Below are 19,067 nucleotides of genomic sequence, written 5' to 3'. Positions count from 1 at the left end.
AGTAATTACTGTACCATAGAATGCCATACAAATATATTTTTTATTCAATAATAGAGACTGATTATAATGCAAGTTTTCCTTTTTGTTTGATGTACTGTATAACCTGACAAAACCCCATCAGACGTTTCCAGCAGGCCTCAGCAGGACATCAACGGCCTACAGACACAGGCTTAGCATCCTATCTAACTCCCCCCTCCTCTACCACTACCACTGCTGTCTGGCTAACTGCGCTCCACTGCAGGTGTATCAAACAGCAACGGCAGTATCATGCAAGCCAGTCCCCTGCCCTATCTCCTCCCAAACCCCAAACCTCTTTGCCCCCCTCTCTCCTCCCAAACCCCAAACCTCTTTGCCCCCCTATCTCCTCCCAAACCCCAAACCTCTTTGCCCCCCTCTCTTCTCCCAAACCCCAAACCTCTTTGCCCCCCTCTCTTCTCCCAAGACCCTCAAACAAGAGACAGCTTAATATCTGTTCTGCTAGTGCTGTCCCCTTTAGTGTCATTGTATGATCCAATAGCTATTCACCACCTGGAGCTGGAGCTTACCCCATCCCCTCCTGCCATGGCAGTGCCAAGGATCCCCATAATGGCTTCTGCTCTATGCTAGTTTTCAACTGCAATGGATGAAACTGGAACCTGTTGTCTTTTGGCAGATCCCACACCTATTGGCACACAGGCCACAGAGGCCCCAAAGCCAGAGCCCAGTAAGACTTGCTGCTGTCTGTGTTTGCATGATAAAACCATTTCTGACTAAGGACATAGTTACACTTCATTTGAAGAGTGTAGTATACACATGTGTTCTTTACAATTCCTTACATAAGCATTTCATAACATTTGATGCGATTACTTATTGGCTTTTGATAAACATTCAATCCATATGACAGTTGTTAGCGGTTGATTCTGTTAGATTCCTTTGTGAAAACATTGTAGTGTTTTGGCCTCCTGCTAAAAAAAAAATGTAGAGGAATGTAAAGTAATGCTCATGTGGATGTTGACAAAATAATGTGATGCCAATGTATTTTCTAGACGTAGTTTGTCCTCTTAAAACGCTCCGCCTCTCTGTCCCCCAACTAACTTTGCAGCTCGCTACGCTTGAAATGTCTCCTATTTCTGCTCTCTCTTCCCTCCCTTGCTTTTTAACAAATAAAATGAATCTGACACTTGTCAATACTTGATTGACTTATACTTGAATGTTACTGGTATGAGACTGTATTGTGACAAGCTTCTCCTCCACAATAAAGATTGCTCCGATGAAGATTGTGCCTGATATCCCTGTAGATACGTACTGTATGCACTCACCCTTTCTCCTTGATAGTTAAAGTCCTATCTCCCTCTATCTTCTACAGCAGGGGATCATATCCTTGCTATTACCTGATGTTTACTTACAGTACTGTATTCTAAATACCACATTGTTCGAAAAAATATATATGAGAACATTGGACACAAAAGTACATATTACTGTGTCATTCTTTCAGCACATATGTTTGGAGCCCCTGCTTTAGATGTGTTCTTCACAGTAGGGAAACTAACATTTGTGTAGCTTTACGGTATTTCATTCTGTTTGATTTTCTCTCTGTCTGGTTGCATCTCGGATAGAGTACTTTGATACAGTACTTTATTGTTCATTTCCATGGAAATGCATAGTATAAGTATACCACGTCATTGATTAACTTTCTGTTGGTTTGCTGCAGGTGCCACAGGATTACCAGGAGGTATGTATTAGACCATTACCACTGCAGAACAGTTGTTGTATTTTTTTTAGGAAGCCAACATCAATTATACTTTATATTCAATAGTTTTGCAACATATGTCATTAGAATCACTGAACATTTTATTTAATTTTTTTGAGTGGTAAGTTATTCTATTTTGGAGTAACTTTTATAACTGTCATAATTATGACCCAACTGGTAATAATTTACCTGATTGCCTTCACAGTTGGTGCTGGGGTTCTTCAACCTAGTGGTAAGTCATTGAAAAAGATACTCTTGACAGCGTAAAATTCCTTCTGCATAAAAATGGTGTCCTACTTGTACCTATCAAACTTTCTGTACTTTCTTATATTTTCTTCTTATCTTATCTTTGAAGAGCAATATTAGATGGCTTTACTGTCAGCTCACCTTCATTGTTCATGACCTGTGATTATTTTTGCATTCACTGTACAGTCAAACATTAGTAGGGGTTTTGATGTATCATTACTTAGAACATATATGCCTCTGTAACTGTGTGTTAAAGACGTGTCACTTTGTTTCCAGCTGGTACAGGCCCAGCTCAGCCTGGTGAGTGTTGTGTCCACCATAGCAGACCTGGGTTCAAATGTATTGTTTTTCTTTCAAATACTTCTCATGTAGTTGCTACTGGAGTACAGCAGCCTGGAGGTTAGGTGTCTCAATAGTGGGGACTATAAGGAGCAGAGTATGTGACATTGTTTGGCCACATGGTGGCGACAAACTCCTGCAGGCAATGCTGTTAAATAGTTTGTTTCCAGTTGCAAACGGAAATTGCAATAATAATAATAATTTGGTGGGTGTTTATATTTGTCCTATTTCACATGTGCATTATAGACACGTGTGAATTGGAAATGTGTTTTTTGCATATCCCAACTCCCCCTGAGACACCCTTGGAGAGTGGGGTCAATGCCATGGTCAGCCATTATCAACGGCGACACTGGAGCAATTAGGGCTGGAGGGCACATTGGCAGATATTTTACATTGTCGCCTCGGGGATTCAAACTAGCGACCTTTCGGTTTCTGCCCCAAAGCTCTAACCGCTCGACTTTATATTATTTACAGGTGTGGGTGTCGGAGCAGGTGGCAAAGCTCCTAAACCGCCTGGTGCAGGTAAGCATTCTGAAACCCTACTAACACTATATTATTGCAGTAGTATTACAGCACTGGTTGTTTACTTCAAATTGATACCATCAACTCAGATCCATAACCCATCCAATAATGTGATTGAACACTTTTACATGCCTATATAAGATGTATTAACCCCTATGCACATTCATGTAGTAGTGATGTACCAACCCTCATACACACGATTCGGAATAATATGCTTAGTTATTGGTCAGGTAAGGATGTTATTACCTTCTTTACGTACAGTAAGTCAGTAGCAGGAGTTGTTTACACACAATGAACAGCAGCATCAGCCCTTTTCACTGGTCTAATGCACCAAAACATCCAATTAAGACTAGACTGCTACTAAAAGGAATTATGATTCCATGGTAATACATCATATATGAATAATGCTGACCCAGGCCACAATTTTTGTTGACATACCTAAAATGTGTTAGCCATTGCAAGACAGTCATATTGATTAAAGATATACAGAGATAAGTACAAGTCAACAGCATATTGTAAAAGGTAAAAGGTGCAGATATATTTGCTAGTAGTCTTGGACCTTTATAAATCAAATCAAATCAAATGTTAATTGTCACATGCGCCGAATACAACAGGTAGACCTTACAGTGAAATGTTTACTTACAAGCCCTTAACCAACAATGCAGTAAGAAAAATACAGCAAGTGCTAAGAATCTATTTACTCAAATAAACTGAAGTAAAAAATAAAGTACAATACAATAAAATACAAAAAGTAAAATACAAATACAAATAAAAAATAAGAGAAATAGAAAAATAACAAATAATTAAGGATCAACAATAAAATAACAGTAGCGAGTATATACACAGGTTAGTCGAGGTAATTGAGGTAAAAGTACATGTAGGTAGAGGTAAAGTGATTATACATGGATAATAAACAGAGAGTAGCAGCAGTGTAAAAATGGGGGTGGGGACAATGCAAATAATCCGGGTAGCCATTTGATTGGGGATAGAAGCTGTTAAGAAGCCTTTTGGACCTAGACTTGGCGCTCTGGTATTGCTGGCCGTGCAGTAGCAGAGAGAACAGTCTATGACTAGGGTGGCTGGAGTTTTTGGCAATTATTTGGGCTTTCCTCTGACACCGCCTGATATAGAGGTCCTAGATGGCAGGAAGCTTTGCACCAGTGATGTACTACGCCGTATACGGTGCTGTTGGGACGTGTAATATAAAAGAATAGACCGAATCTAGACATGTGGATGCAGTCATCCTTATACATTCACATGTTTGTTATGTGCATTTTTTGAAACCCCTGCCTTATGAGGTAAAGCTTTAGGGTGAACCTGCCTGAACTCCTGTGAATGTGTTGAATATGTTCTCTCTGTCTCAGCTAGCTGGGTATCTCCTTCACTAGAGGCAAAAAGAAAACAATTCAGGCCTACATGTACATATTTTTTGTGAACCATTTCTGTTGAGCATTTAAATACATATTTGGACTACAACATAAAATGAAGGCCCATGTATGATTATTGGCCAACAAATCTTAAACTAGATGAGAGCGCAAAATGAATGTCTGAAGTCTTAAACCTGAAAGGCCTTGCATGACTGAATCTGCATTAGGATGTTCTCATTTATTGTCTTAACTAACATTCTTTGACTGAGCCATTCATTGGCGTCCCCTGGTGATGAGGTCATCATGTCAGGAAATAAGCTGCTTTTCTTTGTCGTCATGATAGGGGGATACCCGTATGGTGGTTATGGACAGGGTATGTATGAGAGAGGAGAAGAGCAAACCACAACCTTATCACTGCACTAGCAGCAGACACACTCTGCTTAAACACACACACACAAACACACACACATCTCTGTTTTTATTTCAAACTACTGTATGACTTCACTGAGATGTGACCTTGGCTTGATCCATATATTGCAGGAAATAATACAGATAATACAGATCCTTGCACCATTCAGTATTTTATACAGGCAGAATTCATCAATCCACTACACACATTATGAGTGATATGCTGATTTAATCATACATTATGATATGCTGATTTAATGATGGAACATGACTCAATCTTTACATTAATCAATAATAGGATTTATTCACATCAATTACTCATAGGACTGATTCATATGCAATGGACAGCAGTATCAGCCTCTTCTCTGTAAATTAATGCATCAAAGATCTGATCAAAATTAGGATTGTATGGCCAGGCCAGGGATAAGCTGTGTAATATTTTGACATGTTGAAAGCATATTAAAGTTTATTATATAAGCAGGGGTCGGCTAACTTTATTGGAATTAGTATGCTAGCTACATGACCTGACGGAGCCACTCGCTGGTGCTCCCTTGTCAGGAATAAAGCTGCTTTTCTTTCCATCATGATTCAGCAGGACGACTCCCGTATGGTCATGGACAGGGTATGTATGAGACAGGAGAGGAGGAGGTGAGAGGAGGGGAGAGGAGGGGAGGATAGGAGGGGAGAGGAGGAGGTGAGAGGAGGGGAGAGGAGGGGAGGATAGGAGGGGAGAGGAGGAGGTGAGAGGAGGGGAGAGAAGGAGGTGAGAGGAGGGGAGAGGAGGGGAGAGGAGGAGGTGAGAGGAGGGGAGAGGAGGAGGGGATAGAAGGCCACTCCACCACATCCTCTTAAAACTAGTATTATAGGCAAAGAAAGAAAACAACAAACACTAGTTTGAACTGTACCAGATGTACTAGATCATGAACTCTGACCTCTAGGCTGACCTCACAGTATACCTCTTATGTCATCACTTTAAAAGCTTCACACAGTCTGTAGGTCTTCACTATCAAATCACAAGGTCATGTTGAAGAGATTATTGTTGATAGAGCTAGGACAATAAAGCTTGTGTGTGACATTCAGCATAGACAGGAGGTACTGTAGTTAGCAGTACTGTATAGTCCTCTCCACCATCAGTCATAATTCCATCTCAGATCAGTGTCCCATCCCACAGCTTTGATGGTACACTACAGTAGTGGCATCCCTTCCAGCCCCACACCCATATGTTATGTCCACAGGGTTTTAATGGCATATATTGCTCCACAGGTGCAGGTGGATATCCCTATGGTGGAGGCTATGGAAGTAAGCCAATTTCCCTATCTGCATCATTGTAATGGAGTCTCAAACTTAATTCACAAAGACCATGTGTGGCCTTAGGTTACTTTCTACTCAGACTAAATCCCCATCACTGTAATTGTTTTATTCAGGTATTTGTCCATTAATCTCAATACATTTCCGTATCCCTGGTGATACAGTCACTGTGGCATTACAGTCACTGTGGAGTAGAGAGTAAAAATAGGCTGTGCGGATTACATTTATGATCTCTGTATTTCCTCAGCTCCATACGGAGCAGGAGCCGGACAACTTCCTGGAGCCAAGCCCCTGAAACCTCCAGGTGTGTGTCAGTGCATGACTGTGTCATAAGAAGTGTTGATCGAAGATGTAGCTACAGTACAGTGAGCTCCAAAAGTACAAATGTTTTGTTGTTTTGTCTCTGTACCCCAGCACTTTGGGTTTGACATGATACAAAGTGCAGACTGTCAGCTTTAATTTGAGGGTATTTTCATCCTAATTGGGTGAACCATTTAGAAATGGCAGCACTTTGTGTATGTACATTAGGGGACCAAAGTATTGGGACAAATTCACTTATGTGTATTCAAAGTAGACAAAGGTTTACTATTTGGTCCCATATTCATAGCATGCAATGATTACATCAAGCTTGTGACTCTACAAACTCTACAAAGTATTCTTATTTTCAATAAAAGTGACTCCAAAATTACACAATACATTATTTACAATGAATTTCTATTGCACACAAAATAATCTGAAACACAACCAAAAAAACAGAAAATGCTTCCAACAGTTTGTAGAGTCGCAAGCTTGATGTAATCATTGTATTCTAGGAGTATGGGACCAAAAACTAAACATTTGACTACTTTAATACACATATAAGTGAATTTGTCCCAATACTTTTGGTCCTCTAAAATGGGGGGACTATGTACAAAAAGTGCTGTAATTTCTGAACCGTTTACCTTAATGGATAAAAAATCAAATTAAAGCTGACAGTCTGCACTTTAACCTCATTGTCGTTGTATCATTTCAAATCCAAAGTGCTGGAGTACAGAGTCAAAACGACAAACTATGTGTCAATGTCCCAATAGTTTTGGAGATCACTGTATATAATCTCACTCACTGTGTTTTGTATCTCTCCTGTAGTTGTGGGAGGAGCAGGCGGTGTGGCTGGAGGAGCAGGTATTCCTCTTACTGGAGCCGGTGGTGGTGTAGGTATGGGATCAGTTTCGTACGCGTCTTAGGAAATAAGCAAGCTTTCTGTGTAACTGAGTCAACATCCACAATGTCCCCATAATGGAGCCGTACAAAGAGACATGTTGAGTTAAACCCCATCCCATAAGTTCAATAATGTCTTACTGTAACTCCATACTCCCTAACCTCAGATCAACTCTATATAACATTGTGTTACATACAGGGCATTCGGAAAGTATTCAGACCCCTTCCCCTTTTCCACATTTTGTTACGTTATAGCCTTAAAATCAATGTATTAAATACCTTTATTTCCTCATCAATCTACACACAATGCTCCATAATGACAACACAAAAACAGGTTTTTAGAAATGTTTGCACATTTATTAAAACTATAAAACCTTATACGTTTTTTAGTTTTATACGTAAATACCTTATTTACATATTCAGACCCTTTGCTATGAGATTCGAAATTGAGCTCAGGTGCATCCTGTTTCCATTGATTATCCTTGAGATGTTTCTACAACTTGATTGGAGTCTATCTGTGGTAAATTCAAATGATTGGACATGATTTGGAAAGGCAAACATCTGTCTATATAAGGTCCCACAGTTGACAGTGCATGTCAGAGCAAAAACCAAGCCATGAGGTCCAGGGAATTGTCCATAGAGTTCGTGTTCGTTTGTGTCGGGGCACAAATCTGGGGAAGGGTACCAAAACATTTCTGCAGCATTGAAGGTCCCCAGAAAACAGTAGCCTCCATCATTCTTAAATGGAAAAAGTTTGCAACCACCAAGACTCTTCTAGAGCTGGCCGTCCGGCCAAACTGAGCAATCAGGGGAGAAGGGAGGTGACCAAGAACCCGATGGTCACTGAGAGAGCTCTAGAGTTCCTATGTGGAGATGGGAGAACCTTCCAAAAGGACTACCATCTCTGCAGCACTCCACCAATCAAGTGTTTATGGTAGAGTGGCCAGACCGAAGCCACTCCTCAGTAAAAGGCACATTTGCCAAAAAGCACCTAAAGGACTCTCAGACCATGAGAAACAAGATTCTCTGGTATGATGAAACCAAGATTGAACACTTTGGCCTGAATGTCAAGCGTCACTTCTGGAGGAAACCGGGCACCATCCCTATGGTGAAGCATGGTGGTGGCAGCATCAACAACCCTAAGCACACAGCCAAGACAACGTAGGAGTGGCTTCGGGACAAGTCTCTGAATGTCTTTGAGTGGCCCAGCTAGAGCCCGGACTTGAACCCGATCGAACATCTCTGGAAAGACCTGAAAATAACTGTGCAGGTACACTCCCCATTAAACCTGACAAAGCTTGAGAGGATCTGCAGAGAATAATGGGAGAAACTCCCCAAATACTGTAGAGGTGTGCCAAGCTTGTAGCGTCATACCCAAAAAGACTTGAGGCTCTAATCATTGCCAAAGGAGCTTCAACAAAGTACTGATTAAAGGGTCTGAATATGTAATATTTCCGTTTTTTATTTTTTATACGTTTGCAACAATTTTGAAAAAAACTGTTTTTGCTTTGTCATTATGGGGTATTGTGTGTAGATTGATGAGGGGAGAAATCAATTGAATTCATTTTAGAATAAGGCTGTAACATACTGGAACAAAATGTGGAAAAAGTCAAGGGGTCTGAAAACTTTCCAAATGCACTGTAAATCTGGCAACATAAATCTCTGGTATTCCCTACACAATGAGGTCATCATGTCAGGAATAAAACTGCTTTTCTTTCCACCATGATTCAGGGGGATACCCGTATGGTTATGGTCAAGGTGGTTATGGACAGGGACAGGGTACGTATGAGAGAGGAGAAGCAGGCCAGCTCAATATTGTATTCCCTTTTACCTCACTCTGGCCTCTCAGAGTGATCATTGTCCAGGAAATGTCACTGGCTTGCACTTCCTGTGACCAATGTGGCGATAGGAGCGGTGACTGTGACAGACACCAGAGCCAGGAATGAGATGCCAAAGGGACTGTGTGTCTGAAACCCCATTGCCCACTGAGCTAGAAACACCCTTTCGAAACCAAACCGCTGAAACTCTCATTTCCCCTCAAACAGTTACAAAGCTACAAGTTATGCGGTTGTAGCTTTGTAACAACACAAAGCTTGACCATAGCCGGGGAAATGGCTTGTCCTTAACTGCCTAGTGTAGCTAGATAGGTTCAACTGTCATCAACAGTTGCTGATTATATAAAGCTACAGATACATACCCATTTCCTTCAGCATCTTCACAAGGTCCTTTGCTGTTGTTTTGGGATTGATTTGCACTTTTCGCACCAAAGTTCGTTCATCTCTAGGATACAGAACGTGTCTCCTTCCTGAGCGGTATGACGGCTCCGTGGTCCCATGGTGTTTATACTTGCGTACTATTGTTTGTACAGATGAATGTGGTACCTTCGGGCGTTTGGAAATTGCTCCCAAGGATGAACCAGACTTGTGATTATTTTAACTTTTTTTTTTTGAGGTCTTGGCTGATTTCTTTTGATTTTCCCATAATGTCAAGCAAAAAAGCACTGAGTTTGAAGGTAGGCCTTGAAATACATCCACGGGTACACCTCCAATTGACTCAAATGATGTCAATTAGCCTATCTGAAGCTTTTAAAGCCATGACATCATTTTCTGGAATTTTCCAAGCTGTTTAAAGGCACAGTCAACTTAGTGTATGTAAACTTCTGACCCACTGAAATTGTGATACAGTGAATTTTAAGTGAAATAATCTGTCTGTAAACAATTGTTGAAAAAATTACTTGTGTCATGCACAAAGTCGATATCCTAACCGACTTGCCAAAACTATAGTTTGTTAACACGACATTTGTGGAGTGGTTGAAAAATGAGTTTTAATGACTCCAATCTAAGTGTATTTAAACTTCCGACTTCAACTGTACCTAGTGTGTGAAATTTCAACCATGTTCTTAGTGGAGGACTAGTCTCACCCACTAGAGGTATGGCATGAGGCTATTGGAGAACTAATTCAGTCTCATGTTTCAGGTGCGAGGTATCCTGCTGGTGTTGGTCTGGGAACAGGGGCAGGAGCAGGTCAAAAAGCACCCAAACCCCCAGGTAAAAACCCTGACACTTAAAGCCCAGCTTTGTACTAATTACACGTTTTAGTCTTACTTATCCAATCTAACTCATATGAACAACATAGCACAGTGATGTTATCTTTATTTTGGAGTAGAGTTATCGTAAAAGTAGTAAGAAATGTTGATCATTGAGTCATATCAACTCCAGACACTGGATCCCCCAGGGTACAGTACTGTAGGGCAAGACATAGAAGAAACCAGTGGAGACTCCCAGTGGAGACTGATTACCGTCAGAGGCCGAGTTAGTTTGTAACGGTTTTTGCAACATCAAAGTGTGACGGTTTAGAGCTAGCAGCACAGACCTCTGGAGAGTCGTTCTATTCTGCCCATAACAGTACTGCGTGAGCTCTGCCAGGGGAAGTAGGATTCCATCATTGTATACAAGATGTTCCTGCCTACAGCTTAGCCATATTCAACAGCAGACCTGGGTTCAAATAGTATTTGAAAATCGTTCAACTATATCTCAACTCTTCAGTAATGCTCCACTCTCTCCTGTTCAATAGGTTATGGTAACCTGGGTGCTGGTGGTGCTGGTTATAATCCAGGTGAGACTGACTGTCCTGCTGTAGTTTCTGTAGTTTACTGTAGTTAACTGTGAGGTTTCATCCTCATGTTCATAAACTGGTAAAAATGCACACACATAAGTAGCAGGACAGTGTCACCTCACTAAGACTCACTGTCAAAACACTGTGATGAAAAGACTTCTCTGACAAGTCAGACATCGCAAGACTAGCATGGCACATATCATGTCTTCATATGGTTAGGATTATGTTGACAAATTGGCAGGGTTTTGACTATGTTCAGGATTATACTTGGAAGTGTATCACCAAAGTTGTGGAACTTTCAGCATCCTCTCCTCTCCTCCTCTCCCTCGCTGTTCGGGATGAATGTTATCACGCTGGTCCAGCAGTGGAGAGGCTGCTCTCTGCCTCAGGCTCCACGGATACTGACTAGTCAATGCCTGCAGGCTATTATCCACCAACCATTGGTCAAATATTCCCTGACACAGAGAGCAGAGCACCCCACAGTACAACATATTGCCTGTTTCACAGGGTTCATATGGTACAACTTTGCTAATACTGTATGCAAATGTTGTTACCCAAGGAGAATTCAGCACCATTAGCCTTTTGATAAATACTGTAGCTAAATAGTTTGAATAAACACACTGGCCTGGTAAATATGCATACACAATGCATATGACCTGATGCTACCTCTCAGTTCATGCTGTATGTTGTAATTTGACTGGTTGTGTTCTGGGCTCGGCCATTGATTGTTGAGGAAAAAGCCATGCTTAAGTTAAGTCTGAGACCAAAGCTGCAGTAGGGTATGTAACCCTGTCTAAATGTAGACCAGTATATACAATGTATACAGTATAAGTAGTGTTGTTGTGTGTTGTTGTTTTGTTAAGTTTTGCTGTGTTACCCTTGCAGGTGCTGGTGCGGTCCCAAATTACGGAGGTGGCTACCCACAACAACGGGGCTACCCACAGCAAGGTGGCGGCTACCCACAGCAAGCCTACCCGGGTAACGTGTATAACCGCTATATGTGATAATCAGATGCACTATGTGTACATAAACATGGGGTTGTTGTTACAGTATCTCTTATGTATAGTGTGTGTGTGGGGGGGGGGGGTCATTTTCCATAAAGGTTATTTCCTCTCAGGAGCATGTTTTGTATTGTGAACCCCAAGGATCATCGTGAACACTGACGGTGCCATTTATCAGTGGCAACTAACACAGAGACAACAGCACAGAGCCATTTATCAGTGGCAACTAACACAGAGACAACAGCACAGAGCCATTTATCAGTGGCAACTACCACAGAGACAACAGCACAGAGCCATTTATCAGTGGCAACTAACACAGAGACAACAGCACAGAGCCATTTATCAGTGGCAACTACCACAGAGACAACAGCACAGAGCCATTTATCAGTGGCAACTACCACAGAGACAACAGCACAGAGCCATTTATCAGTGGCAACTAACACAGAGACAACAGCACAGAGCCATTTATCAGTGGCAACTACCACAGAGACAACAGCACAGAGCCATTTATCAGTGGCAACTACCACAGAGACAACAGCACAGAGCCATTTATCAGTGGCAACTACCACAGAGACAACAGCACAGAGCAATTTATCAGTGGCAACTACCACAGAGACAACAGCACAGAGCCATTTATCAGTGGCAACTAACACAGAGACAACAGCACAGAGCCATTTATCAGTGGCAACTACCACAGAGACAACAGCACAGAGCCATTTATCAGTGGCAACTACCACAGAGACAACAGCACAGAGCCATTTATCAGTGGCAACTACCACAGAGACAACAGCACAGAGCAATTTATCAGTGGCAACTACCACAGAGACAACAGCACAGAGCCATTTATCAGTGGCAACTACCACAGAGACAACAGCACAGAGCCATTTATCAGTGGCAACTACCACAGAGACAACAGCACAGAGCCATATCAGTGGCAACTAACACAGAGACAACAGCACAGAGCCATTTATCAGTGGCAACTACCACAGAGACAACAGCACAGAGCCATTTATCAGTGGCAACTACCACAGAGACAACAGCACAGAGCCATTTATCAGTGGCAACTACCACAGAGACAACAGCACAGAGCCATTTATCAGTGGCAACTAACACAGAGACAACAGCACAGAGCCATTTATCAGTGGCAACTACCACAGAGACAACAGCACAGAGCCATTTATCAGTGGCAACTACCACAGAGACAACAGCACAGAGCAATTTATCAGTGGCAACTACCACAGAGACAACAGCACAGAGCCATTTATTAGTGGCAACTTGTAACGGTTTTCTTGAGGTGAAGGTGAGGAGGACCAAAACACAGAGTGGTATTCTTGATACATGTTTAATGACGATGAAAAAAACAACAAACATACCACGAAAACCTATACAGCCTATCTGGTGCAAACAAACACAGAGACAGGAACAATCACCCACAAAACACTCAAAGAATATGGCTGCCTAAATATGGTTCCCAATCAGAGACAACGATAAACACCTGCCTCTGATTGAGAACCACTCCAGACAGCCATAGACTATGCTAGATACCCCTACTATAATACAAACCCAATACCTAACAAAAACCTCAAGACAAAACACACCACATACAAAACCCATGTCACACCCTGGCCTGACCAAATGAATAAGAAAACACAAAATACTAAGACCAGGGCGTGACACAACTACCACAGAGACAACAGCACAGAGCCATTTATCATCTAGAGAGACAAAGGGAAAAGGAGAAAAACAGTTTTTAGCTGTTATAGCTTTTTACAGAGAATGGGATGTTGTGACCCAGGAACTATAAAGATAAAAGTAGAACAAAAAGAGCTTGTGGTTTGAACCAAATTTGATAGATGTGTTCGATTTATTGTATTTGTTCATCTTTACTATCCAGTAAAGATAGCGGAAGCAAGGGCATTCACTTTGAGTTCCCCTTTGTAAGCATGCCCCAATCATTCACTTACAGTAAATGTAGAAAAGTGTCGATTGCCCGTAAGTTTAGACTTCTGACAGACTTGACGTAATTTTGCAAAACTGAGTTTAATACAAAGAAATAGTCGCCAACAGTTATTTCAAGGTCAAATAGACTAGCCCCTCAACAGAACCATCAAAAGAATAGCTGTCAATTAAACCTAACCTATTATCCTGACCACATATGCCCACTGGCAACAGGGGTTTGAGCCTTGTCTCAGCCACCCTCTGTCTATGCCCCTACTATCTGTCTCCCTCTCTACATTTCCAGCTGAACTGTAAATACAAAATATAAAAGCAAAAAGCAAAAATTCAACCTGACTCAGAGTGCTGGTGGATCTTTCACTGCCCATGACTACCCCCTGTTTCTGCCTGGATCAGGAAGTGGACTAAAGCCGAATTGTCGACAGACAAGTAACCCAGAACGACAGACAGACAACCCTCAGGCCTGTTGCTTTCCTATTAGAGCTAACCAGAGAAAGAGAGAAGGGAACTGATCTAGAGACAATTGAAAGGAACAGCCAACTTCCCCATACCTGTTTTAGTTTCCCCCAATTAAATGAATTGAGGGGGAACATTGGGTGCTCTGAGCACTTAAATGGTTATGGAAATAATCATCATTGTTTTTTGATTGAGGTGGTGTTTGAAATGTTGGTCTCTCTCTGTCTCTCTCTCTCTCTCTCTCTCTCTCTCTCTCTCTCTCTCTCTCTCTCTCTCTCTCTTAGCGTAGTCCCTAGTTGCTAATTACTCTCACTTTTGCTGTAGCTTCTGTGAATTCGATAGCTACTCTGACCATGCAAATCAGGTATTAATGTTTTACTACCAGGGTGCAAATATTGGCCACACACAGAAAACATCAAACACTCCTGGTAACCTCCTCAATTTACAACTTAAAATGTAAAAGTCCCAATTCCTATTATTACTGATGACATAGAGTTAACTTGAATTGTCAATGACTTTTGTCTGGCAACATGATGATGATGTCTAGCATTATATTTGAAATGAACCAAATCTCTATTGGTAGCTTTTTTTCTTTTAACATATAAATACCGTTCATTTCCAATTAATTGTGTTTTGGTTGATTTGTGTGTTCCAATGCACAATGAAGAAAGGGTCTTTAGCTCTCTCACCCTCTATCTAAAAACTCTCTGATCAAAGTTTTTGAAGATTCTACTACATTGTGCTATTTTAAACATGAATCGCCCTTAGCAAAAATCATCTCATTCCTTCCAAACTCCAAATGCTTTTTCTTAAGTTTAAACGTTGTCTGTTTACTAGGAGCATATGGAGCAGGCCAGACGGCACCACTGACTCCTCAACAAGGTACTGGTGTCTTCCTTCTTTCGCCTCTTGAAAAGTAACTGTTGTCCTATTCAGCCAAACGTTACACCACACAGCCAGTGCAAGGGGGAAAGATTTGCTTGAAATTTTCAGATTTTCTCTTACACCTGGTACATTTCCTATTTTATTATAATCAGTCAGTTCTTAGTGGAGGATGACATCACGTAAGATTATTTGGATGAGATTAGAATGAGAGGATGGGGGGGGGGTGATAGAACAGTGAGTACTTGTCAGTGCAGATGGTGAACCAACCAATGCCTAGTGGAGTCTGATAATCTGAATTTTCCTGAGCACAGGGAAGATTACTGACGGTGGGATTATGTTTCAAAAAGCAAGGCAGGTTTTTCTCAGCTAGTTTAATAAAACCTATGACAGGTCAGGATTTAGAGGATTTGATGTGCTACTCCAGTAGTGCTGTGCTGATATTGCGTGGAAATCTTTGGGATATTAACCTAAAATAAATTCACAACAGTCACTGTCAGTCTGTTTCTGTAGTGCTGCGCCAGAGGAGGCTGGTGGGAAGAGCTATAGGAAGATGGGCTCATTGTAATGGCTGGAATGGAATGTACGTATATGGAACGGAGTGTTTGATACCATTCCATTTAATCCATTCCAGTATTTGCAATGAGCCCATCCTCCTATAGCTCCTCCCACCAGCCTTCTCTGTCAGCGCATATGTTTGCTAGGAGCCCACAACTGTATACTGGCACTGCCAGGGGAGAAATTACCCAGCATATGTTCTTGACTAATTGGAATCCACTTTTTCAGCTATATCTTAGCTCTTATTACTTTTAGTAGATAAGACTTACACTCACATGGGTTTTTATATAACTATTTAAAACTATTTAAATCTTTCACATGTTTTCACTTATCACAAGAATGGTCTAAATGTCTAATCTACATTATGCCAAATGATGTGCTATTGCCAATTATCTGTGCTAATACAGTATCATAAATTATTACTTGTTATCAATGTAGGCCCCTTTATGGTGCATAGATCAAGTAGTATTCCCATTATATTACACACATACTGCTCACACCTCTGAGTACAGCCTGCAACCTACTGTAGGATACCTGCAGTTCAAATCAATACATTTGTAATAGCTAAGAATTATTCATTAACACTATTGATTTGGAGCATCTGTTGCAGTCGCAACACAAGTGAATATCAATAGCCCCTCTGTATCTAGCATATGCGGACAGCCAACCTGTTAGTGTTTGTTGTTAGCCAACCTGTTAGCGTATGCTAACTGACTCACCAGGCTTGCTGGGGCTCTTGGCTGCAGTGGTCAAGCAACAAATGTCCATAAAGTTTACCCATCTGTGCAGTGTGGTTAGAAAAACACATTAGAGTTGTTCAGGATATTACTTGCCAACACTGTAAAAAAAAATAATGTTAATCACAGGTGCTTTTGTGGTCTAACTTTTTTCGCAGCCAAAGCAGCCAAGTATGGCCCACTCCAGAGCTTCCTTGGTGGAGCAGGAGGAGGAGGCTACAGACCAGGTACGATAAAACACACACACATCCTCTGGCATGTGACCAAAACAATTCTTAAATCTGGTTCCGAACCAAGTAGAAATGCATGAATCCAAACCATCTTTCAAATGCATGCATTTAAAATATCCTCTTTTCCAATGTGGTTTCTGAACAGGAGGAGTTGCTGCTGGATGCCAAAGCAAATACTGTGGAAGGCGGAAGTAGAGGATGTTCTTGAGAAGAAGTTGAATTTCAAGAAACAATGGTGCTACTGCATTATCTAGAATGTACATTTTATATGCACAAAATCCCCCATTACAGTATGTAAAGATATGTTGTACTTTATTTGATATTTTTTATACAAACCCACCGACCCAGACTTTTGCACACATTTGATGTGACTTGGTGTTATTGATTGTGCCTTTATCGTTACAGTGGTCATGGTGCTCATCATCTCTTACTGACATGCCTGCGATGCTCCCCTTTTAGTAGCTATACTCAGTAGTTGTGTGTGCGTGCATGTGTGTGGGCGTGTTTGTGTGGATGTTTGCCTATGTGGCTGTGTGTACGTGTGCGCTTGCACGTGTTGCCATAGATGTGTGCGTGTTTGGGTAGATAGGAGAATGTGAAAGATTCAGCCAGTTCTGTGACAGTACATCCCTCTACTGCAGTATCCCCAATTGCTTAGTGTCTGTGTGTACCAAAGTTGGAGATCTTCACATACTGACACGTCAAACTAAGGGTTGAGCTTCAAGAGGTATGGTTGGTAAAGTGCTGAACTGCCTCCTCTGGCTTTCTATCATCTCTGCTGCTATTTATAGCCCTGGGTGAAATAGCAGTGGCATAGCGGGTGTGTGTGGGCACAGGTTTCACAGTCCATCTGCCATCAGTAACTATTTTAAGTGCCATGGTTTAAGTAGCCTATCTTCAGCCTTCTTACCTTGATTTCCGCCAAATTTGTGAAGTATGAAGAGCAGGTTTTGCTCTGAATGTGGGAAAGCTGATGACAATCAATCCAAAGGTGTTCAAAAGATTTTTAGGTGATCTTTAGTGATATTCATATCGTACATTGTGTCGGTTTGTACCAATCATTTGAAATGCGGTGTGTTTTGTTTCTTAAATGATTTGTATGTTTTTAGTTTTTAGAAATGCAGGTTTTACAAAAATGTCAAAGTAAAATTCAAATCCTTTCGATACTGCTCTGGCATGTATTGTACATTATGTATGTATGACATGAACATTTTGTTTTCTTAATTATGTATAATTTTTCTGGTGTCCAAGATTAAGTGCCTAGAATGTTATGCATATCTGGAATCATTCTAGTTTCACATGCAGTTATAGTTTAATTTATGCAAATTGCCTCTCATTATTCAAGTTTCAAATGTTTCTGCTCAGAAAAGTAGACTATCTCCAGATTTGTGTAATCTAGAATAAGGCAACTAACTGTATGTTGTTGTAATAGCCCTAGGTTATCATGACTCTCCCTCTCTTCAGTTCTTGTAGCCTACTCCGTGATGGTTTTATGAAATGTGTGAGCCACACCTGTCAGGGGCCGCTGCCCTGTGCCGTGGGATAGTATTCATCTGATTTAAACAGAAAAAAATAAGGAATTATGGGCTTTTGTACTTTTTAATTTTCACAGCACGTTTGACTTGTGCCCAGCAATACCGACCTTTTATTTGCTTCAGTAAAAAAAAGAAATAAAATTGTTTTAATGAATACACATTTGTGCCCAGGCATCAGCGTTTTTCCATCTGCACCAAAACTGCACCAACATATCAAAATGAATCAATGGCTCAAATGTTATTCACGAACTTTAAAATGGCTGAACGTAGGCTAGTCTTTTATTAATGCAACTAGCCTATTCCAGCCTGTTCTCATAGACTAGATGATACAGCTCATTTCTGTGATGGGTGCACTGCGCATCCCTTCCTCTCTGCCCTCAGTTGCTTGTGCTTTTGCTGCGCAGACAAAAATTCCAGGGATTGTTGTCGGTTGGCCAACCCATAGCTTCCTGTCCTCTGCCGGAATGTTTTAATTCGCCCATCCTCTCTTCTTCGAATGAATCGCAGAATATCTTTCGAAGTAGTGTCAAGCTGTAAGGGGCGTCCAGCGGGCTGCATATACACACACACAACACTACTAGACCGGTTATCTGTTCATCAGAGGCAGGCTCTCATAGAGCTCCGAGTCGAAGAGTGAATGAGGTTGATGCTGTTCTGTTGTAACTGGAAGGACGAACGTATGGGAGAGGAAGAAGGTGAGTTCAAGTTTTCGATACGCAGTTTTTCTCTGGAAAGACGATAGCGGGTGTCTTGAAACGTGTCAGGGCGGGAGATGTTATTAGAGCTAGTGTAGTGAACCTTTCATCGCTCGATAACAGAGATGCTACACTGAATTCATAATAAACAACACAATAGATATATTGTTTATGGTGTTTTTGGAGGGTGAGATTGGTGACATGTATTCTTTGAGAATGATCAATAAAGAATGTCCTTGTTTTGCTGCAATAACACAAGTAGGTAGTCGTTATATTTTATTTCCGA

General features: G+C 41.2%; 2 protein-coding genes across 52 annotated transcripts in view; both read left to right on the top strand.

Annotated features, from left to right (window-relative positions):
* The window catches only part of LOC110503876 (uncharacterized), a 90,933-nt gene extending 72,689 nt beyond the window's left edge, over nucleotides 1-18,244 (top strand). For 15 of the 50 annotated variants that reach the window (XM_090218516.1, XM_021582453.3, XM_021582450.3 and 12 more), the window contains 17 exons: nucleotides 653-703; nucleotides 1,691-1,711; nucleotides 1,935-1,961; nucleotides 2,252-2,275; nucleotides 2,789-2,836; nucleotides 4,547-4,576; nucleotides 5,204-5,233; nucleotides 5,875-5,910; nucleotides 6,167-6,223; nucleotides 7,045-7,113; nucleotides 8,848-8,895; nucleotides 10,092-10,163; nucleotides 10,690-10,731; nucleotides 11,617-11,709; nucleotides 14,982-15,026; nucleotides 16,480-16,548; nucleotides 16,697-18,244. In XM_090218516.1, coding sequence (XP_090074642.1) covers nucleotides 653-703; nucleotides 1,691-1,711; nucleotides 1,935-1,961; nucleotides 2,252-2,275; nucleotides 2,789-2,836; nucleotides 4,547-4,576; nucleotides 5,204-5,233; nucleotides 5,875-5,910; nucleotides 6,167-6,223; nucleotides 7,045-7,113; nucleotides 8,848-8,895; nucleotides 10,092-10,163; nucleotides 10,690-10,731; nucleotides 11,617-11,709; nucleotides 14,982-15,026; nucleotides 16,480-16,548; nucleotides 16,697-16,746 — 812 coding nt within the window. In that variant the 3' untranslated portion in view covers nucleotides 16,747-18,244. The remainder of the gene's footprint in view (nucleotides 1-652; nucleotides 704-1,690; nucleotides 1,712-1,934; nucleotides 1,962-2,251; nucleotides 2,276-2,788; nucleotides 2,837-4,546; nucleotides 4,577-5,203; nucleotides 5,234-5,874; nucleotides 5,911-6,166; nucleotides 6,224-7,044; nucleotides 7,114-8,847; nucleotides 8,896-10,091; nucleotides 10,164-10,689; nucleotides 10,732-11,616; nucleotides 11,710-14,981; nucleotides 15,027-16,479; nucleotides 16,549-16,696) is intronic. The other 35 variants (XM_090218520.1, XM_090218502.1, XM_090218487.1 and 32 more) reach the window with 22 other exon arrangements.
* Nucleotides 18,245-18,431: 187 nt separating this feature from the next.
* The window catches only part of LOC110503880 (LIM domain kinase 1), a 73,925-nt gene continuing 73,289 nt past the window's right edge, over nucleotides 18,432-19,067 (top strand). For both annotated transcript variants that reach the window (XM_021582494.3, XM_090218524.1), the window contains exon 1: nucleotides 18,432-18,781. In XM_021582494.3, coding sequence (XP_021438169.1) covers nucleotides 18,724-18,781 — 58 coding nt within the window. In that variant the 5' untranslated portion in view covers nucleotides 18,432-18,723. The remainder of the gene's footprint in view (nucleotides 18,782-19,067) is intronic.

The sequence above is a fragment of the Oncorhynchus mykiss genome, chromosome 24 (genome assembly GCF_057628025.1).
Source record: "Oncorhynchus mykiss isolate SJ-2025 chromosome 24, ASM5762802v1, whole genome shotgun sequence".
NCBI lineage: Eukaryota > Metazoa > Chordata > Actinopteri > Salmoniformes > Salmonidae > Oncorhynchus > Oncorhynchus mykiss.
The sequence above is the reverse complement of the archived record's forward strand: the minus strand, read 5'-3'. Positions and strand labels throughout refer to the sequence as shown.